This window comes from Seriola dumerili, unplaced genomic scaffold (genome assembly GCF_002260705.1).
Source record: "Seriola dumerili isolate Sdu_G_001 unplaced genomic scaffold, Sdu_1.0 BDQW01000091.1, whole genome shotgun sequence".
Taxonomy (NCBI): Eukaryota; Metazoa; Chordata; class Actinopteri; order Carangiformes; family Carangidae; genus Seriola; species Seriola dumerili.
This window is the reverse complement of record NW_019174346.1, coordinates 6,440,981-6,461,537: the sequence shown is the minus strand read 5'-3', so window position 1 is coordinate 6,461,537 and position 20,557 is coordinate 6,440,981. Positions and strand designations below refer to the sequence as shown.

Sequence of the window (20,557 nt, the reverse complement as noted above, 5' to 3'; positions counted from 1 at the left end):
CAGGGTGGGATGCACAGAAGCCTGTTGCTCTGATGACGGTAAATAAAATAGAAAATCAGCAACACAGTTTATATCAAATATTTAGATACAAATGAAAAGAAATTACAAAAAAGTCAGAAGATATAAGACAAAAAGTAAAAGAAACAAAAAAAAACTGCTTAGTAATGCACTGCACCCGTAATAGTTGTTTCTTTTTGTTCGCATGGAGCTACAGTACTAAGTTGGCAGAAAAAGGTGCATGGCTTTTGTTTTTCATCTGAAACAGTACAGGAGGATGATCGGTTGTGGATGCAGGATGGCATTTCATTTCTCTCACTGTGTAGTCCTCATGAATCAATGAATAAACAACTGTGGTTAAGAGATCAGTGTATGAATAAGACTCAAAACTTGGCAACACTGAAATTCTGTTAGAGGAAAGAAAGAAAAAAGAAAAACAAAAAAAGGAAAGAAATTAAAGAAAAGAAAGCAGTGATAACATCGTATCCCTGTACCAAAGTGGTGTTGTGATCGTTAACAACATGTCATGCTCCATTAGTGAAGTCCTTTAAAATGGGATTGCCCATCCCACTTGTTTAAGTATTAAGATGTGGGTCTAGACCTGAATGTAATGTGCAGGGAGGGAGAGGGTGAGCTCAGCAAAAGGCAGTAGTCATAGTCGAGGTGAATACGATAATGTCGATGGTGAGGATCCATGGTTGATAATGGTAAAACAGGGGATGTCATGCAGCTTGGGGCCAGAGGCGAGGAGGGTTGGAAAGGCCCTCGGGGGAAGATGTCTCCATCACGTTGTGGCCCCTGGCATGCTGGTGCTTTAGGTAGGACACAAGACTGGAGAGGAGAAACAGTGGAGAGTAATGTTAAGTTACTGTGAGACAAGATACTGTATAACAAAGTTACTTTACTATAGTGACTCTCACTGGAAAATGAGAAAGTTCGTTTTCACATTAACTGAATATACTATTTATATTCTAGTTAGAGAACATAACCTTGTGTGTTTGTTTAATTCTTGCTTAAATCTTCCCCCGTGTTGTTGTGTTTACCTTTCAATATGTAGTCAGTTAGCAGTGTAGGCACCTTCTCACTGTCCTCCTTCATGGCATAAAGAACTACAAGGAAGAAATACAAAATGTGTCAGCTGTGGATATACACTTTTATTTGCCGGTCATAATTATTTCCGTGCTGGACACTTACTTTTTGTCAGCATCTGCAGGTCCTCAACAGATGGAGGGTCGCTTTTCTTCTCATATGGAATTACTGTGTTTAGATACTGAAAACAAAGTCAAGGTTCAGTGGGTTTAAAAGGAAACTTGGACATTTAACATTCAAGTTAACATGTAATGATCTGGTGTTAAAGCAGCTTTCTATCACTGGTGATAACAGAACTGAAACAAAGGACTAAAAGCAATATTACAGCATTATGTGAAATAAACCTATTTGCTATCTTGCCCATCACTATAAAGCTGCAAACATATTTTCTGATGTCTATATGTTACATGTATGTTGTGTATGTCATATATTATGAACAAATGAACTGTTTAACTAATTAAATAATTTGTGTACACTGCTGTCCAATGTCTAGTGTCATCTTGTGACAGTTATGTTTGTGTTTTTGTGTTAGCTAAGTGCAGCAAGCAGCACAGTGTCCAAAATGCCTTTTAAACACAAAATCGGATTTCAGAAAAGTGGTGGAGGATAAGGTTGCTAAGCTACTGTGGTTTCACTCAACAAAGCGAGGTGTGGTCCTTGTAATGTGTCAGGACATATTTGTACATTTAGATCACATTTGTTTTAGAACTACACCATTTTTGACTTTTGACCTTACCTGTTTCTCATTCCCTGTGCTTCCAAATGTCTGTCTGATTCCTGTCTGCAGGATGCTGGACAGTCCCTCCATGCTGAAACGCTGCAGGTCACGATACACACACACACACACACACACACACAGAAAGAGAGAACATTATTATAAGGTATTGATCATCTGATAATTAGTGCCTTAATTGAAATAACAGACTGAAATCTGAGGATAAGTCATTATTTAGTTCAAATCCAATACGGACCTTTTGGCATCACTCACAAACCATACTGGTGATCAACACTCAGTCACTGTGAGATACAATTAGTCTACCTGTTTTTATTGCACCTGCATCATTATGTCATCTGTACATTTACATTGCTTAAGTGAAGCAGCCTCAGGTACCCAGGAGTCATCAACGCTGCTGCTGTGTTCACATGGAGGGAAAATCCATTAGGTTGTTTCTCTGTTACTGGACAGGAGCAGACTGGACTGGGCTCTTACTGTATGAAGACAATGGGTCACCTCCACTTTAGGATCTTTCCTGGAAGATACTTTAGAGGCTAATGGACCCAAGATCCATTATGCTAACAGTCAGAGGAAGGGAGGAGGGAGAGCTGTCAGGAACTGTGGTTTCACCTTTCTCTAATTTACACTGGAAGGATTAAACATGGACATGTATATTCATAAGTAAATCCTAATGGAGGCAGATATGTACATTTTGGCATAGTTAACTCTGGTGTAGTGACACTGGTGAGAGCACAAGCAACACACACACACACACACGCATACACTCATATAATGTAAATAATTACAGTGTATATAAAGCATATAAGGCCATCCTTCCATCACTCACTCTCACCTTGACAGGCATGCTCCCTGTCTTCTCCGTGCGTGCCATGGAGCCTGTGTTCCCTCCGTTCACAGGTTGCGTCCCACCCCCCTGCAGGCTCAGGGCCTTGTCCCGGCGTCGGCGTTTGCTGCTTTCCCGTTGCTCCTTCTGCCTGTTTTGCACTTCCATCAGGGCCGTGATGAACGTGTTCTTTACCTCTTTCTCAAACTCCAGCTCGTCGCGCCGGGCCAGCTGGCTGACCAGCTCCTCTGAGTACTCGCGGATGGCAGCCTCCACCCGGTGCAGCAGCTCCACCAGTGCTGAGCTGGGCATCAGGCTCAGGCCTGTACAACAGATGAATGTGGAGAGACAGTTGGGCATTATTTTGCATGAAGTATTACGTATTTCTTTACCCAGAGGTTCAGACAGAATGCTAAACATATACAGACTGTATGATATACTAAGCTAATCACTGTAGGTAGTTCATTTTAAGCAACAGAGCAAAAGTGAGAATCAGTCAGACTCAAGCAGGACTCCATCAAAAAACTCAACATTTATTGTAAGACTGTTTGGTTTCTGTGACACTGTGTTAATATCATTAAATTACAAAGATAAAGAAGCTGGATCCCTTTTCTTTTTCACAATATCAGTGGTTCCCAATCCCAACTCTTTGTTGTTTTTTACCCCTAAACAGAACATGGTATCTTTGTATGTTAAATTGTGGGCAGTAAAATCACAGAATATTTTCCCCTTGCAGATTGTTTCATTTGAATAATTTGAGTCATCAAAAATTTGAGAAAAACCTAAGAACTGTGCATATTGTTTTAGCAGGCAACCACTGACGATCATAATGTAATGATGACAACTTGCTGCATAATTCTTTTTATATAATCAAACTTAGTTAACCAGTTAAGTCCTTACTCAACAATCCATGAGTGAAAATGAAGCCAGAGGTACATCAGAATGAAAATCATGTGTGACGTTATACACGCCAACATTGGACAAATCAAAGTATTTACACGGGTGTGTGTGTTCTGCAATGTTTAGTCATGTTGTTCCCACAGTGGCCAGGACAAATGAATGCTCAGAGGAACCACATGGATCTCCAATCTGTTCAGCAAAGGGCTGCCTTATGGCAGGGAACACTGCCTCATCTTGACCTATGGACCTGCTGAAATGATGTGACTAATCTAACCATGGGGATTACTAAATCAAAACCTGATGTGTGTGTGTATGTGTGTGTTTATAGGGGGGCATCCTCTCCAATTTCTCCCCAAAAACAAGATTTAGGGAGAGAGAGCGTAAAGTAAATAACTTGTTGCATAAAATGCATAATTAATGCAGTTTGTGCATGATTGTTGTCATAGTGTCCATGCACTCATTATAACTGGCCTTTATGTTAGGTCTTCCATAAACAGGGAATATGATGTGTTGTAATGTCTCACTATCTCAGGAAGGTCTCAGCTTTGGTATTTTATCGCTGCTAGTGACATGCTTAATTGTAACCTAAAAGGCAGCGAAAGACTGATCATCCTACTAGCAAATCAAGCAGTTTCTTTGGCCACAAAAGATTCACTTTTACATAAGCAAGACTACATGGATCAGTGTTTTGATAAGAATGTTGCCTGTTCACATCCCAGACCAGCTGAGAAACTCCTGAACAAGTTACTCAGCTGCTGACCAAGTGTCAGTCAGTTGGGAAGTTGCATTAATAAAAAATAAAAAATATACATTTCCAGTTTTACCTTCGTAGGAGCAGTTGTTGTTGGAGGCCTGTGACAGCTGTCTGATCTCCTCCAGCAACGAGGGGCTAGTCCTGGAGGAGCAGTGGCTGCTCTCCTCCTCATCCTCCTCCTCAGTTTCGCCAGGATCCGGAGAGTTCTCCATCATCTCAACTATCTCCTCAATGACCTTGGTGAGAGAGAGAGAGAGAGAGAGAGAGAGGAGAGAGAGAGAAAGAGAGAGAGAGAGAGAGAGAGAGAGAGAGAGTTAGATGGAAGGATATGGGGAGACAGGTGGATGGACAGGAAAGTGATCAGGAGACAGGGCTAAGAACACACATATCCATAACCATCCATTTGTCAGTAGAGTAAACAAAAGCCATATCATACTTAGATCCATTATTGATGTCTTCACTCGCTGCAGCAGTGAAGGCCAGCTTAAGTTGGATTTTAGCATCTGTTACTAGCATGATGTGAGAGGATTCCAACAATCCACACTGTCATACATGACATGAATAGATTTGATGGACATGATAAGGAAAATAACTCCTCCAAACTAAGCAACAAAATACATCATAGGTCCATTTCTTCCCTAGAACGACACATAGAAGTGGTTTCTGATCTGACGCCTCTATAAGCAGGACAAGATTAATGTCTTTGCCTTCCAAAGCTATTACAACTCAGGAAAAATAAATCAGTTTTATGATTGTACAATGTTACAGTTAAGGTTTGGTTAAGGTTTTCAAATTACAGTGCTGCTTTGTTGAGGTTAGGAGACCTACATCGTCATGGTTACAATAGTGAACACATGGTTAAGGTTAGGGAAGGATTGTGGAAACAACAACATTGACTCATGGTAGGAAACAGGGAGAGTCTCAAGTCTCAATTAAGAGCCTTTCCTAAACCAGATTGTAAGAAACAAAGACTGCAACAATACATACAGTGGTTTGGGACATGTGGTAAACATACACATGAATCCACATTGTTAATCCATGTAAAGATTACCTGACTGCAAGACTATGACCTATCAAAGTGAAATAGCCACAACCAACAATGCAAAGATTGTCTGTGGAGTTCCACAGGGGTCAATTCATGGTCCTTTACTGTTTTCAATCTACTGCGCATGCTATTCTACCAGCAGTTGTTTTGACTGTTATGCCTATGATACACAGATACATGTGCACTTTATGTCCTGCACACATTAAGCCTTGGATGGCTGGTAACTTTTTCATGTTTAGCGCTGATAAAACAGAAGTGATGGTGATTGATCCTAAATCAAAGAGCTTCTATAGCATTGATTTTACATAAAGACGGATGACATGACAGCTCCCTAAAAGTGATTGAGTGTGATTGACTCCTGATTGGGTCGGATTGGATACCATGGCTCCACTACGCACTCACTACAGCGCAGACTCCAAATGACGTCACCAACACAAGATGGGTTATTTTGGCTTAATTTTTTTTACAGCTGGAGTTGTCTTTATCTAGAGTCATTGCTCTATAGTCTATTTGGGTTGCACTGTGTAAGGAGTCTCTGACTTGAATTTCTCCAAACATTATAACAGTACGTCAGGTGTCTCTCAGCTTGAGAGCATTGCCCAGATTAGATCTTTTCATTCATTCTGTGATGGATAAACCCTTTTTCATGTCTTTGTCTACAGCCATCTAAATTACCAGAACTCCCTGCCCCAGAAATCTGCCTCCAGCTCGTACAAAATACAGCAGCTCTAACAAGGTCTAGACAGATTGAGCATATTTTCACCATTCTGACCTCCCTGCACTGGTAACCTGTGGCATTTTGGAGTCGACTTCAAAATTTTACTGTTTGTCTTAAAGGCTCTGACCCATCGTACATTATTGACCTTTTCACTCTATACACCACTTGCTGAGCAACAAAAATGTAAGAATCTGAATGAAAAAGGCAGATTTATATACTTCACAAATATCTAAAAGGGTAATTATAGTAAATCCGACAAACAAACTTATTATTTTTGGTCCTTTTACGCCTTTATTGGATGCTCGTAGTGTAGATTGACTGGAGTGAGAGGAGGGAATGACACAGCAAATGGTCTGGCTGGCCCGGAGTCGGCAATTGTACCGACATGGTATGTGGCCCTAACCATTCAACTATCAGGTGACCCCACAGACAAAATTATTGTAAACAAAAATGCTCCAATGTGTGAAAAGTGACAAGATACAAAGGACCCAAACAACACTCTCAGACAAGGCTCATGTTGCCTCTTCTTTTTCTAATGATCGAATGCAGGACACAGACAAACTACTGTTGGATCTTAAATACTCACACACACCTGATCAGCTGTGATGAGAGGCTCCTCATTCAGGCATTTGGCGTTGTCATTCTTCTCGTTCATCTCTTCCTCCTCTTTTTCGTGGATCTGCAGAAACATGAGAACTCAACAACAAAGAAATGGCTACTACAGTATGTCTTACTAAGAAAATAAAGCTAACAAGAGTCCAAGCTGCCTTTCTGCATTGGAATGATAATATAAATCTGTGCTAAACTTCAGACAAGTGTCCCACATTAGTGTGTGAAAAGGAGAGATCAGTCTTATTTTGTAGTCTCATGCTTAAATTATTTGAATGGTTTTACATTATTTAGCATTTCTTAAAATTGTTTAAATAGTTTATACTTCATTTATGTACTTATTTGCAATATTTGACTTTCATATAGAGTTATACTTGATATTCAAGTTAATTGTAGGGATGGCAATGTCAATTGGCCAGTCCAGACTGAAAAATCTCAACAACTCCTCCATTGGAGGGATTGCCAAGAAATTCAATATGAATTAAAATCACTATGTTCCTGATCCTCTGACATTAATCTGGTGCCATCATGAGGTCAAAAGTTCAGTTTGTCCAGTACTTCCCATCAGCCTCAGCTCTACTGTGTTTAGTGCTAATTAGCAAATGTTAGCATCCTAATTTCCTAAACTAATATGATGAGCATGGTTATAAATTATACCTGCTAAACATCAGCATGTTACCTCTATCATTGTGGGCATGTTAGCATTCTGCTGTTTGCATTCAGTTCAAAGGACCTTTATTTCAAATTACAGCCTCACAGAGCTGCTAGCATGGCTGTGGATTCTGACAGGGCTTGGGACAGTGTGACAGTTTATCAAATATTTGCAATCTGCTATTTGCTGAAATATCCAAAGCTTGCAGCAGGCAGACATATTTTGTGGGTCTGGTATCTTAGAAATAAATAGAATAACCTCGTTAGAACAGATAGTTCAGGGCAATGTGACGATGTGAGCACTTATACAATATCTAGGCCTACAGAAAAAAATGAAAATTGCTTGATCTGACTGGTCTGAAGAGGTAATGTCATTTGTGAAAATTCCAACAACTAGAATTAAATTGGAGTTAAAATATGAGAACTGAATGTGTCACAACAACATTCTCCCTCTGGAGCAAAATTGTCTGCTCTGGCCTTGACCGGCCCAAACATGGCCTAGACTGCTAAGTGCCTGCTGCTGGTGTCCAGTTGTATGTGACAGCCAATTAAGGGAGGGGAGGAAGAGGGAGGCCTCTGCTGAATGGCAGACCAGTCAAGGTTGGTCAAGCATGTCTTCAAGTGTCAGAGTGAGATTAAGCCTCAGACAGAATGAACCAGTTAGCTGCTCAGTTTGCCACCTCGACATGAAACACAATGGCAAATTGTTTTGGTCCTTACATTTACAAATTTCTAAAACCATAACATGTTTTGTCTTTAAAACTAGAGGAATAGACAGAAGTGAAGATTATTCAACAAGTATTGCAAGAGCAAATTTCTGGGGTGGTGAGCCTGTTGTCAGGTTCAGACCTGGTATTAGTTTTAATAAAACCACACTCATTTCACCATGCAAGTGGTAAATAAACATCACAGTAGAGCTCAGAATCCATTCATGGTTAATGCTTTTGAGGCAGTTTGATGCCAACTAAATAAGAACAAATTGTACATAATGTTAATTCAACGTTCATATGGTTTGTATAGCAATGGTACTAATCTACTACTCCTAAGGCCATCTAAAAACAATGTAGATCACATATAAGATATAAGTTAGTTGGAACAAGGAATAAACAGGAATTTCAATAAGAGAGAAATTTTAAAACATGTAGTTGACAGTTTTAGGAAGGCAATTAAATTCACAAAATCAAAAAGAAAGTTTACTTATGATATATTATATATTATATTGTTTTTTACATGCCTATATTCTACATTTCCCAGATTTAAAGCACATAGAAATATGTGGATGACATGTACCTCCTGGTCAGACAGATTGCCGTTCAGTCCCTCTGAGTCAGGGCCGTCCCAGGTGGAGATGTAGTTGTCAGTTAAAGCGTCCCACACACTGTGAAATTACACACAAACACATACATGCAAACATGTAAGTAAGGCAACTTTCAAGTATAACAAAAAAAGAAAAGCAAAAACAAAACTCCACTACGCTTTAAAGTCTGTCGTCTGTTTTCAGTTGGTGTATCCACACATGATGCAATTAGACAGTTATATAACAGCATTAGACTAGAGTTCAGTGTGTTTTATCTCCCTGTTTATAAAGGCGGTCTACTCAGCCCTGTCTTCAGCAGCCTGCAACTCAGTCAATATTTCAATGTGACAAGTTAATGATGGTGGTCAATGTGCAGAGCTGGAGGCTGCAGAGGAACAATGCACAACAGAAAAAAAGCACAGCTTACTACTCGTGAAAAGGTATCCTTAGCAGAGATTTAGATAAAGCTTCTCACATCATTGTGCCAGTGGTCTCTGACTGCAGCCGGAGCAAGTGTCTGTCTGAGTAGGAATGACATAAAACTGGAAGAGAAGTGTCCTTTGTCCCAGAGCCTTTGTGTTTTTTCCTCCTCCAGTCAGAGGTTGGTTCAGGCCTGCTGCCCTGCTCCCAGTGGCACTGCCCACACCCAGTCACACAGTGGACGCCATTGAGCTCGCAGCTTACCTCACCAGCCAAGTCCGCGTGCCATGGGTGCACAACAGCACAAAGTTTCAATACACTTAACCCTAAAATGAAAACTAAGTAATAAAAAATAACTTGAATGAAAATATAAAATGAACTTTATTTTAAAAAATGAACTAAAGGAAATGTATACCAATATATTTAGATTTAATTTTGTGCTAAAACTGACTACAATCCTCTGTGAACAGACTATTGTTTGGCCACCATGTATTCAAAGGGAGGGCAGACACATTGAAAACAGTTGGCAGATAACACTAAGATTACTGGGAGATGCAGACGCTGGTATGAATTGCTTGATTTTCTGTTTTAACTGCATTTATGTGCTGCTGAGTTTGAAGATTCATATATTTAGCAGCATTAAAACAAAGTTTACATTACTCAAGGATATATCAAAAAATGATTGTATGTAATACACAACACAGCTGATAATAGAATCATTACATCTTTAAAGGCCCTGCACACCTGTGTGTTTTCACGTCTTCTGGATGATTAGAGCTGTGATCAGACTGAAGGGTTGTGCTGGGCATAATGTGAGGCCAGCTTTAGAGTTGCTGCTAGGTGGATTTTGTTTCCTTTGGACAGAGCTAGGCCAGCTGTTTCCTCCTGTTTCCAGTCTTTATACTAAGCTAAGCTAACCGGCAGCTAGCTGTATATAGCTTCATAGATAATGGACAGGCATTAGGGTTGTAACATCTTCTCTTGTGTCTTGCATTATTTCCTGTTTTATTTTGAAATACTTGTTTCCCGCCCTTGATCAGCCACACCTGTCTCCAATCACTTACCTGCCCCTGCTGTTTTAGTAGTCAACCCCGTATACTTCCCTGTTTTCCCATGCCCCTTTGCCAGACGTTCTTTGTTCCTTCCTTTGTTCATACCTCTCTACCATTTTTTCCTTGTGTTATCTCTTTCGGTTTTTGACTTTACTTGGTTCCCTGGTTTAAGGCCTATGCATTGCCTGCTTTGTTTGGACTGCCTACCTGTGTAAAGACCTTTTTGATTATCAGTAAAGACTGTTTGAACCCAACCCTCTTCCTGTGAGTCTCTATTTCTACCATTATTGTTACAACTCAAGAACTAGGTGTAAAGAAATACGTGTACTTCCAAAAATGTCATTTTTTTTCTTCAAATGAAAAAACCAAAACACATAAGTCAAACCATAACAACACATGAGGAGCACATACTGCCTGCATAGCACAGGGAAACGGTTTGGTCATCTGGACGGCAGGAATTGGAACTCCATGTTACAAAACTGTCCTGCTGTGTTTGTTGGCCTGCAGCCACCGAGGAGAAATCATTCTGTTTAATATTCTAGTTCTCCATCATCAGCTTGTTGGACTCACTCATATCTGGGTTTCTAATCAGGCAACTGCAGGGATTAAGCCAAAATGTACGACAGACTGTTTTCAACCAAACAGCAGATTTAGCTTTGAATCGGACTCCATCCTTCACTGAATACAGATGATTTTTCTTATATTCCATAAGAAAACAGAAGGTCCTCAGTGTTATAAACATCAGTATGGTCTTGCTTTATACTTGTGTGTGAGTAGTGAATAAATATTGAGTGGATGAGACTCACTTCCTGTGAAATCACAGCATGGATTGTTGATGCAAGAATTGTTATGAAGAAGAAGGAACAATGAGACATTGTTAATGGGACAAAGAATCCAGAGGAGACTGGACCAGTTGGTTTGACTGGAATAATATTTCTGTACTGGTTTCCTTATGGACGCCATAACAAATCAGTGTAAGGAATTAGGTTTATGTCTTGGTCTTAACATGCAGATTAGTGTAGTACTGTCAAACTCTAACCACCCACAGTCCCATATCAGAACAGGAATACAGACCCATTTTTACCAGCAATTTAGTATCGTCTGAAAAATCATGTGCTTCCTTTCCAAAAGCTCTCCTCTCTTACACCTACGATCAGGCTATTTTTAGCCTGATTCATATCCACACAGTGTGAGGACGTCTGTGTTTCCACCTCAGAGCCTGCGAGCTAAAGGAGGAGGATCTGGCAGTCAGCTGGTGGAGAGGCAGAGACAGACCCACAGAGCCAAAGCCAACTGATGCATACAAAACTGCACAATGAATAATTCAGCACGCAGCCTGACTGGTGAAGCTGGGGAGGGTGGGGTCACGCTGTTGATTGACTGGTTGTTTGGGATGTTGTGGTCTATGTGTGGAAATATTTTGGCTGTTGTCATGTGTGTCGCGCTGGGCTGCCGAGCCGCTGTTTTGGCCATGAGTCTGTGTTGTAGGTGGCAAGAATGGCAGCATATTGAGTATGCCAGTGTGTGATTAACATAAAGGGCTGGAGGAGTAGGTTCTGTTTTATGTGTGCTGAGAGTCTGGCTGTTGTATTTCATTATGTTCCTATATTTGTGTTCCTTTAATATTATCCTGATCGCCCTGCAGGGTGCATCATGAAGCCCAAATGCTACAAAATACAGCATTTTGTTAAAGAGTTCAAATAGTCAAGAAAATACAGTAAATAAGTTTTTAGTTCAGTTATCTGAAGTCTATGAGTCAATGGAGCTGAAAAACATAAAGATATTTTCTGTATGTTAACAAAGCTGCTCATTGTTATTTCCAACTTTGCAGCTTCTCCCCAAAGAATCCTAAAATACTATTATTTATTTTTCTTTGCATCTTTAATTATTCTTCCATTTATTTCTCTCTTGAGCTCTTTAATTGTTTTTTTTTTTTTACTTTTTTTTCTAGTTGTCTATTGCTGTTGTATCTTTCTATTTTAGCGCTGCTAACACTGCTCCACCTCCTCCATCACCTTCTTTGGATTAATGATGACCTGGAGAAGAACTCCACCTAACTCACTTGAATTCGGCCTCATCTTAACATATGTGCCTATCCCTAATGACCAGGCCATCATGGTTTAGACCTGCGATGGGCCAGGACCCTCCTGAGGGTCTGGGGGCATCCCAAAGCTCATTTTAAATAAAAATTAAAGATGATATTGATAGCAAAAGTATGTTTGTTCTCTCTTTTTCTCCCTCCAGCAAACCCACCGTTCTAACCCAGATACAAGTGTAATGATCTCTCACTCACACATCTATACACATGCACAAAACATGCTGTGTCATCCCAACCTTGAATCCATAACCAGGTATCACAAAAACCCATTTTGTTACAACACTGGAATCGCTGATAAGTACAGGATATTAGAAGTAAGTTTTGGTTGTTGTTGTTCGTCTGTGATGTAATATGTATGTTTCCTGTCTCTGCTCAAATATCTAGCCCTAAAAATAAATAAATAAAAATCACAAAATACTGATGAAAATGCTTTTTAAAGTTTTTTTTGGGATTTTAAGTGTTATAAGTACAACTTATAATAATTCAGCCTCCATTACAACCAAGTTGTGCACATAGCAGGCTTGAAAACGGATATTAACAGATGGCTGCTCATGAGGGCTAAAAGCCCCAGACAACTGGGCCTCATAACAGTTCATTACACAATATTAAAAGTGGTCACTCACTCTTCGTCCTGCAGTCGCTCCTCATCCTCCTGGCTGTGTGACTGGTTGCGTATGGGCGCCAGACCCTCCGTCTTGGTGTTGTAATTGTGGAAACAGACGTTGAGTTTCTCGTCGAACTCGTTGACCAGGTCCTCCATCGACTTGAAGCTCATCATCTCAGAGAAGTTCTCCAGCTCAGAGAAGTCCTCCCGGGTGATGGGGGCCAGGGGAACAGTGGTGGTGGTGGGGGGCGGGGAGTAAGGGGAGTGATCCAGTGCTGGATGGTCCAGCTCATCCATCTGACAGGGCCGGAGATCCTCAAACTCCTCATCCAAACACACGAGAGGGGCTTCCATGGTGTCCCCCGTACGGTTAATGTCCGAGCCCTGAACAAAACACAGCGGTAGTGCAGTGTTTAACAGTGTTTAATGCATCAAGTTTGCTAAATCAGCACCGCTTATAAAAACTGATGCTGTCAGTTTCTCTTAAGATCACTGCAGCAAATGTGTTTAAGGCAAAGACCAGATCAGACTCTATCTGTCCCCATCTGGTGGATTTACCAACATCCCAGAAGGATTTATATGGCGTCTCCTAAATCACGCCTGCCTCACCTCAGGTGGACTGGCACCATGTAGTCTAGACAAAGGAGGGATGGAGGTTGATGTGCCAGAAGGGGACCAGGTCCCAAAGGAAAACCCAACCAGTTGGCTTTACTGGTAAACCACAGTTAATTAAGTAGTTCTACTGGGACTGAAGTGATGAGGTTTCCAAGATTCTGGGACATGAAATTAGAGGAGGATTTGTCAAAGTACATCATGTATTACAGTAAGGCTATTTTACAGTGATGGGAACGGGTTTCTTTAGGGGTTTAGATGCTAAATATCTGGTGTAAAGATGTATTTACTTTAACAAATCGTGTCGTAAAATGTGTCAGATAATTATAATGCTGCTCTGAGAACCGTTTCTTCTACTCATCATTCAATGTCAATGCAACCATCTATATCAGTTTTAAACATGGGTACATTTTACAGCACTATCACACCTTTCTGACCACCTCTGCGTTTCTGAGACAGACTTCAGAAAGTTACCTCAAAATATATTTGGAGAGGTAAGAAATCTTAGGTCAAATATAGCATCTTCCAAAGATACAGGGAATCAGGAGGCCATGGGAGTTCCATGGTTGTATTTTTGGTCTTTTGTTTTCATTTTATTACATCCCTTGTGTATTTGGTTTAAGCTGTAAAATAAGGCAACTCGATTCACCACTGAGGAAAACATAATCAAACCTTGGTGCTCACAAGAATATATTCAAATATTCCCTTTTAAAATTAAGACAAAAAAAATATGTCAAGTTATCAAGTTCAAGTCCCTATTAAGTTTTCATTCTCCGTTTCCTTTGTTCACTGGTTTTTCTTTCCCACAGAGGAGAGGAAAGAGTTCATCCACTCTGCTATTTTATAATTAAGGTCTTAAGCACATGCACATGCTGTTCCATGGCAAGACTGATTTACCTAATCTCTATATTTACCAGTGAAACATTGCAATTTATTGTTTAACTCCTCTTACAAACAGTTAACACCAGACCGTTTGGAGTGAGGATACACTCTATACCTTCTAATGCCTCAATCAACTGGAGTAGAGTTTGGAAAACCATTATACTTCCTCCCAGAAACACTGCTCTTTAAAGTGTTGCATTATAAAAATATACTACTAATATACTAAATCAAGTTGTTGGTGTGTGTTATGTTCTATCGGGACATATTATCACATGGTTTGGGAATACCAGGAAGTCTCTGTGTTTTGGAAAGTGGTAGGCCTATATATAACAATACAGTATTCCTTATTTCCCAGTTGTCCTACTCTTTCATTACAAATATTTTTTAATATGTCAAAATTACGACAAAGAGTGAACCTCACAATCTGACAGCGACAACAAAAACTGCTTATTGTTCACTCTCATCAGAGCAGGGAGCAGTCAGGAAACATGGGGTTCATGTCTCCTGTAGTTAGTGCTCACTTGTTCCTACTAGAATTCATCAAATTATCTTTAGGTTTCGCAGAATATACTAAGAGAACTCAAATCACTGTAACTGTAGAAAAATGACGCTGGTGATCTTTTTACTTGACCGTTATGTGTGTAAAGGGTGCAGTCCAGCAAAAAGAAGCATCACTCATTCTCATGGCGGACGTAATGCTGCAGTCAGACTTTTCAAAGAAGTTGTGCTGCGGTCAGGCCGTCCAACGCAGAGTAATTACAGTATTGAGACCTAAATTTCATCCTTTGTGCTTTGCTGGACCGTGGCCTGGCCTAAGTGGGTGAGCACAGAGGAACAAGCTTGTGCAAGCCTCTTCCTCCTCACCACACCACTCAGCAAAGTGCTGCTCCGTCTACAGCCGGATATTGTTTTCCACAATCTCATCCTCTCTCTGTCTCTCTAGCTGTGTTTTCCCTCTGTCTGTCCCTCTGGTGTGTTTTTCTTTATTAGTGTTTTTCAGCTGCATTCATTATTGGCTTAAAACTCAGTATTTCTAATTTGGTAGCAGAGAAATGAAGTACTCCTTGCCTCCTTTACATGACAGTGACTGACAACTTGTGTCTGTCAATAGATCATTGACTCAAGGCCGTTAGGTCTACAACACAAACATGGAAATTAGCAGCTGATTCTAACCTTGCCACAGGGACTCTTTGCAGGATGTAGTGATGCACTGCTGCTTGAAAAGTTGGCATCGTGAAAAATCACAAATTCAATTTCCTAATAGCACTTTCCAGTCATCCTGTAGCCTTTCTGTTTACTGCCATGTCCATTTAGCAAGGCGGATGTGGAAAACGCTGGAATATTTTTATTCAAACATAAGTGAGGTGTGAAATCACAGCATCTACATTAGAGCTGAAGCAGTATGAAGCAGTAGGGGGTGTGCGGAGGTGATGTGCAGGTGCACACTGTACATACTGAATGTCTGCATAGTTCAGGATGTGTGTCAGCCTTTTTTTGTATGTGACCTTCACAGAGTGGTGGTGGTCTCAGGTGTATGCCCCTCCTCCTCCACAAGGATACAGGTATGAAAAAGAGCCATTCACAAGAGATGAGGTCATTTAATGCAATGGAGCCAAATCTCTTGCCCCGTTTTTACTATGGGGAGGAGGGATGACTACAACTATCATACCAAACAACAAATCAATTTGATTATTAAAGCATTTTTTTTATTTTGTCTGTGACATGATCATGGCTGTCACATGCAGACAGTGGTTTAATATTTAATATTTTGGAGAAGAACAATGTCAACACATGCCAAATGCTATTAAATTCAAGCCTGATGTGTATCAGCGATATGAAATTAAATTATTGCTCATATCTGATATGGCCTTTAGCTGGCTCAGTGTCACATAGCAGGTATTTATTCATATTCTAAATGAAAATACCTTTTAAACAATTCAGTTTTTGTCCTATGTGAAGCACGTTTGACTCAAATCAACATTCAGGCAGAAATGGAAATCATTCAATCAGCAGGTCCAGGTCATCAGCTCATTAGCGGAAGAAAAAAGAGGAGTGTGGGGGAGGGAGAAAAGAGCAGTGAGGAGAGAGGACGGAGGACGGAGGGATGGAGGAAACCATGGTTACAAGGCAGGGATGGAGGGGAGATCATGCTCAGCTGTAGGACCTCAGAGGGGTCATGACTGAGCTCGGGTATGGAAGAATGAACGGCAGGATGACAGGTAGAGTAAGAAGACGGTTTACCTGCAGTGGACGAGCCGCTGTTTGTTATGGCTGCGGTGTGTAGGCAGGATCTTCTTAGACCAGGAGAATCTGTGCCTTCCTTCGCAGCGACAGATGAGCAGCAGCAGTTACATTCATTCCAGTGTGGAAGAGAGAGAAAAAATATGAGGGGGAAGTAAAGATGGCAGCGTGGTCTGAGCTTTGGTCTGTATCCCGTCCCTCACCCGTTAGCCCACAGCCACCCTTGTCTGTCCTGTCCTCCCACAGCCCGTTGTTTTCCAATCAATAGACATCCAGCCCAGCTCACACGGAGCCTGCGCACTGCCAGGCCTCTGACGATATCAGCTCCCCCCTCCCTCCCTCCTCCTTTCTTCCTTCACTATCCTCTCTGTCTCCCTTTGTCCCTGCCTCCCTCCCTCCCTGCACGCATTAATTCCCCAATATTCATGAGAAGAGAAGGAGGAGGAGGAGGAGGAGGAGGAGGAGGGGCAGGAGGTTTGGGGGATGGAGGTTCTTTTGCAAGGTAGCACATCTGCCTACCTTGTACTTGCACGTCACCAGCTTTTCCCCTATTGTCTGCTAATCGTTGTACCATACACCTGAATGGAGTAACTAGGGAATTTATTATTTTTAACTTGTATATTTGCACGGGGGGGGGGGGGGGGGGGGGCGGGGGGGGGCGGCGACGACACACACGACATAATGAGTTGATTTAACTCAATCTACCTTTCTCCTATAAACATTATATATCTGCTGTGGGAGACCCTTCTAAAACAACTCCATTCAATTGAGTTCTATTCATTTATTTAAATCATTTTTAGCACGCAATCATAAAATACATTATCTCAAGGCAATTATATATATATATATATATATATACTGTGTATAATAGAAAAGAGAAGGAGACCAGGAACAGCTGTATATACTGTTGTATTCAAGCACTGTCAGACTGATGATAATAGTGATACTTAGGTGTGTTAATGCTATTAATAATAACAGCAGCAGCAACAATAGCAGAACCAAATACTACTACTACTAATAATAATAATAATAATAATAATAATAATAATAAGATACACTCTATACCTTCTAATGCCTCAATCAACTGGAGTAGAGTTTGGAAACCATTATACTTCCTCCAGAACACTGCTCTTTAAAAGTGTTGCATTATAAAAATATACTACTAAATACTAAAATCAAGTTGTTGGTGTGTGTTATGTTCTATCGGAGACATATATCACATGGTTTGGAATACCAGGAAGTCTCCTGTGTTTTGGAAAGTGGTAGGCCTATATATAACAATACAGTATTCCTTATTTTCCAGTTGTCCTACTCTTTCATTACAAATATTTTTCTAATATGTCAAAAATTACGACAAAGAGTGAACCTCACAATCTGACAGCGACAACAAAAACTGCTTATTGTTTCACTCTCATCAGAGCAGGGACAGTCAGGAAACATGGGGTTCATTGTCTCCTGTAGTTAGTGCTCACTTGTTCCTACTAGAATTCATCAAATTATCTTTAGGTTTTCGCAGAATATACAAGAGAACTCAAATCACTGTAACTGTAGAAAAATGACGCTGGTGATCTTTTTACTTGACCGTTATGTGTGTAAAGGGTGCAGTCCAGCAAAAGAGAAGCATCACTCATTCTCATGGCGGACGTAATTGCTGCAGTCAGACTTTTCAAAGAAGTTGTGCTGCGGTCAGGCCGTCCAACGCAGAGTAATTACAGTATTGAGACCTAAATTTCATCCTTTGTGCTTTGCTGGACCGTGGCCTGGCCTAAGTGGGTGAGCACAGAGGAACAAGCTTGTGCAAGCCTCTCCTCCTCCCACCACACCACCTCAGCCAAAGTGCTGCTCCGTCTACAGCCGGATATTGTTTTCCACAATCTCATCCTCTCTCTGTCTCTCTAGCTTTGTTTTCCCTCTGTCTGTCCCTCTGGTGTGTTTTCTTTATTAGTGTTTTTCAGCTGCATTCATTATTGGCTTTAAAACTCAGTATTTCTTAATTTGGTAGCAGAGAAAATGGAAGTACTCCTGCCTCCTTTACATGACAGTGACTGACAACTTGTGTCTGTCAATAGATCATTGACTCAAGGCCGTTAGGTCTACAACACAACATGGAAATTAGCAGCTGATTCTAACCTTGCCACAGGGACTCTTTGCAGGATGTAGTGATGCACTGCTGCTTGAAAAGTTGGCATCGTAGAAAAATCACAAAATTCAATTTCCTAATAGCACTTTCCAGTCATCCTGTAGCCTTTCTGTTTACTGCCATGTCCATTTAGCAAGGCGGATGTGGAAAACGCTGGAATATTTTATTCAAACATAAGTGAGGTGTGAAATCACAGCATCTACATTAGAGCTGAAGCAGTATGAAGCAGTAGGGGTGTGCGGAGGTGATGTGCAGGTGCACACTGTACATACTGAATGTCTGCATAGTCAGGATGTGTGTCAGCCTTTTTTGTATGTGACCTTCACAGAGTGGTGGTGGTCTCAGGTGTATGCCCTCCTCCTCCACAAGGATACAGGTATGAAAAAGAGCCATTCACAAGAGATTGAGGTCATTTAATGCAATGGAGCCAAATCTCTTGCCCCGTTTTTACTATGGGGAGGAGGGATGACTACAACTATCATACAAACAACAAATCAATTTGATTATTAAAGCATTTTTTTTATTTTGTCTGTGACATGATCATGGCTGTCACATGCAGACAGTGGTTTAATATTAATATTTTGGAGAAGAACAACTGTCAACACATGCCAAATGCTATTTAAATTCAAGCCTGATGTGTATCAGCGATATGAAAATTAAATTATTGCTCATATCTGATATGGCCTTTAGCTGGCTCAGTGTCACATAGCAGGTATTTATTCATATTCTAAATGAAAATACCTTTTTAAACAATTCAGTTTTTTGTCCTATGTGAAGCACGTTTGACTCAAATCAAACATTCAGGCAGAAATGGAAATCATTCAATCAGCAGGTCCAGGTCATCAGCTCATTAGCGGAAGAAAAAGAGGATGTGTGGGGAGGAGAAAAGAGCAGTGAGGAGAGAGGACGGAGGACGGAGGGATGGAGGAAACCATGTTTACAAGGCAGGATTGGAGGGGAGATCATGCTCAGCTGTAGGACCCTCAGAGGGGTCATGACTGAGCTCGGTATGGAAGAATGAACGGCAGGATGACAGGTTAGAGTAAGAAGACGGTTTACCTGCAGTGGACGAGCCGCTGTTTGTTATGGCTGCGGTGTGGTAGGCAGGATCTTCTTAGACCAGGAGAATCTGTGCCTTCCTTCCAGCGGACAGATGAGCAGCAGCAGTTACATTCATTCCAGTGAATAGAGAGAGAAAAAAATATGAGGGGGAAGTAAAGATGGCAGCGTGGTCTGAGCTTGGTCTGTATCCCGTCCCTCACCCGTTAGCCCACAGCCACCCTTGTCTGTCCTGTCCTCCCACAGCCCGTTGTTTCCAATCAATAGACATCCAGCCCAGCTCACACGGAGCCTGCGCACTGCCAGGCCTCTGACGATATCAGCTCCCCCCTCCTCCCTCCTCCTTTCTTCCTTCACTATCCTCTCTGTCTCCTTTGTCCCTGCCTCCCTCCCTCCCTGCACGCATTAATTCCCCAATATTCATGAGAGAAGAGAGGAGGAGGAGGAGAGGAGGAGGAGGAGGGCAGGAGGTTTGGGGGATGGAGGTTCTTTTTGCAAGGTAGCACATCTGCCTACCTTGTACTTGCACGTCACCAGCTTTTCCCCTATTGTCTGCTAATCGTTGTACCATACACCTGAATGGAGTAACTAGGGAATTTATTATTTTTTAACTTGTATATTTGCACGGGGGGGGGGGGGGGGGGGCGACGACACACACGACATAATGAGTTGATTTAACTCCAAATCTACCTTTCTCCTATAAAACATTATATATCTGCTGTGGGAGACCCTTCTAAAACAACTCCATTCAATTGAGTTCTATTCATTTATTTAAATCATTTTAGCACGAAATCATAAAATACATTATCTCAAGGCAAATGTATAATATT

The 20,557-nt window shown here is 41.1% G+C and overlaps 1 protein-coding gene across 2 annotated transcripts; it reads right to left on the bottom strand.

Annotated features, from left to right (window-relative positions):
* Positions 1-248: 248 nt before the first annotated feature.
* Positions 249-16,820, bottom strand: fez1 (fasciculation and elongation protein zeta 1). 2 transcript variants are annotated; one of them, XM_022745870.1, is made up of 10 exons: positions 16,529-16,820; positions 12,813-13,177; positions 8,613-8,700; positions 6,649-6,741; positions 4,370-4,535; positions 2,655-2,968; positions 1,823-1,903; positions 1,192-1,267; positions 1,041-1,106; positions 249-828 (listed from the first exon to the last, which is right to left on the bottom strand). In XM_022745870.1, the coding sequence occupies exons 2-10, from the start codon at positions 13,145-13,147 to the stop codon at positions 812-814; spliced, it is 1,236 nt and encodes a 411-aa protein (XP_022601591.1). In that variant the 5' UTR covers positions 13,148-13,177; positions 16,529-16,820; the 3' UTR covers positions 249-811. The 2 variants fall into 2 exon arrangements, with proteins under 2 accessions (XP_022601591.1, XP_022601592.1); XM_022745871.1 differs by having other exon boundaries at positions 6,655-6,741.
* Between the last annotated feature and the right edge of the window lie 3,737 nt (positions 16,821-20,557).

What these genes read in the sequence shown, in the direction of transcription:
- fez1 (XM_022745870.1), bottom strand. Translation starts at nt 13,147, where the DNA reads ATGGAAGCCCCTCTCGTGTGTTTGGATGAGGAGTTTGAGGATCTCCGG. An exon ending in CAACAACTGCTCCTACGAAG is followed by an intron (nt 2,969 to 4,369) that starts GTAAAACTGGAA and finishes TCTGTTGTACAG; the next exon opens with GCCTGAGCCTGATGCCCAGC. An exon ending in CCTGCAGATGCTGACAAAAA is followed by an intron (nt 1,107 to 1,191) that starts GTAAGTGTCCAG and finishes TCTTCCTTGTAG; the next exon opens with TTCTTTATGCCATGAAGGAG.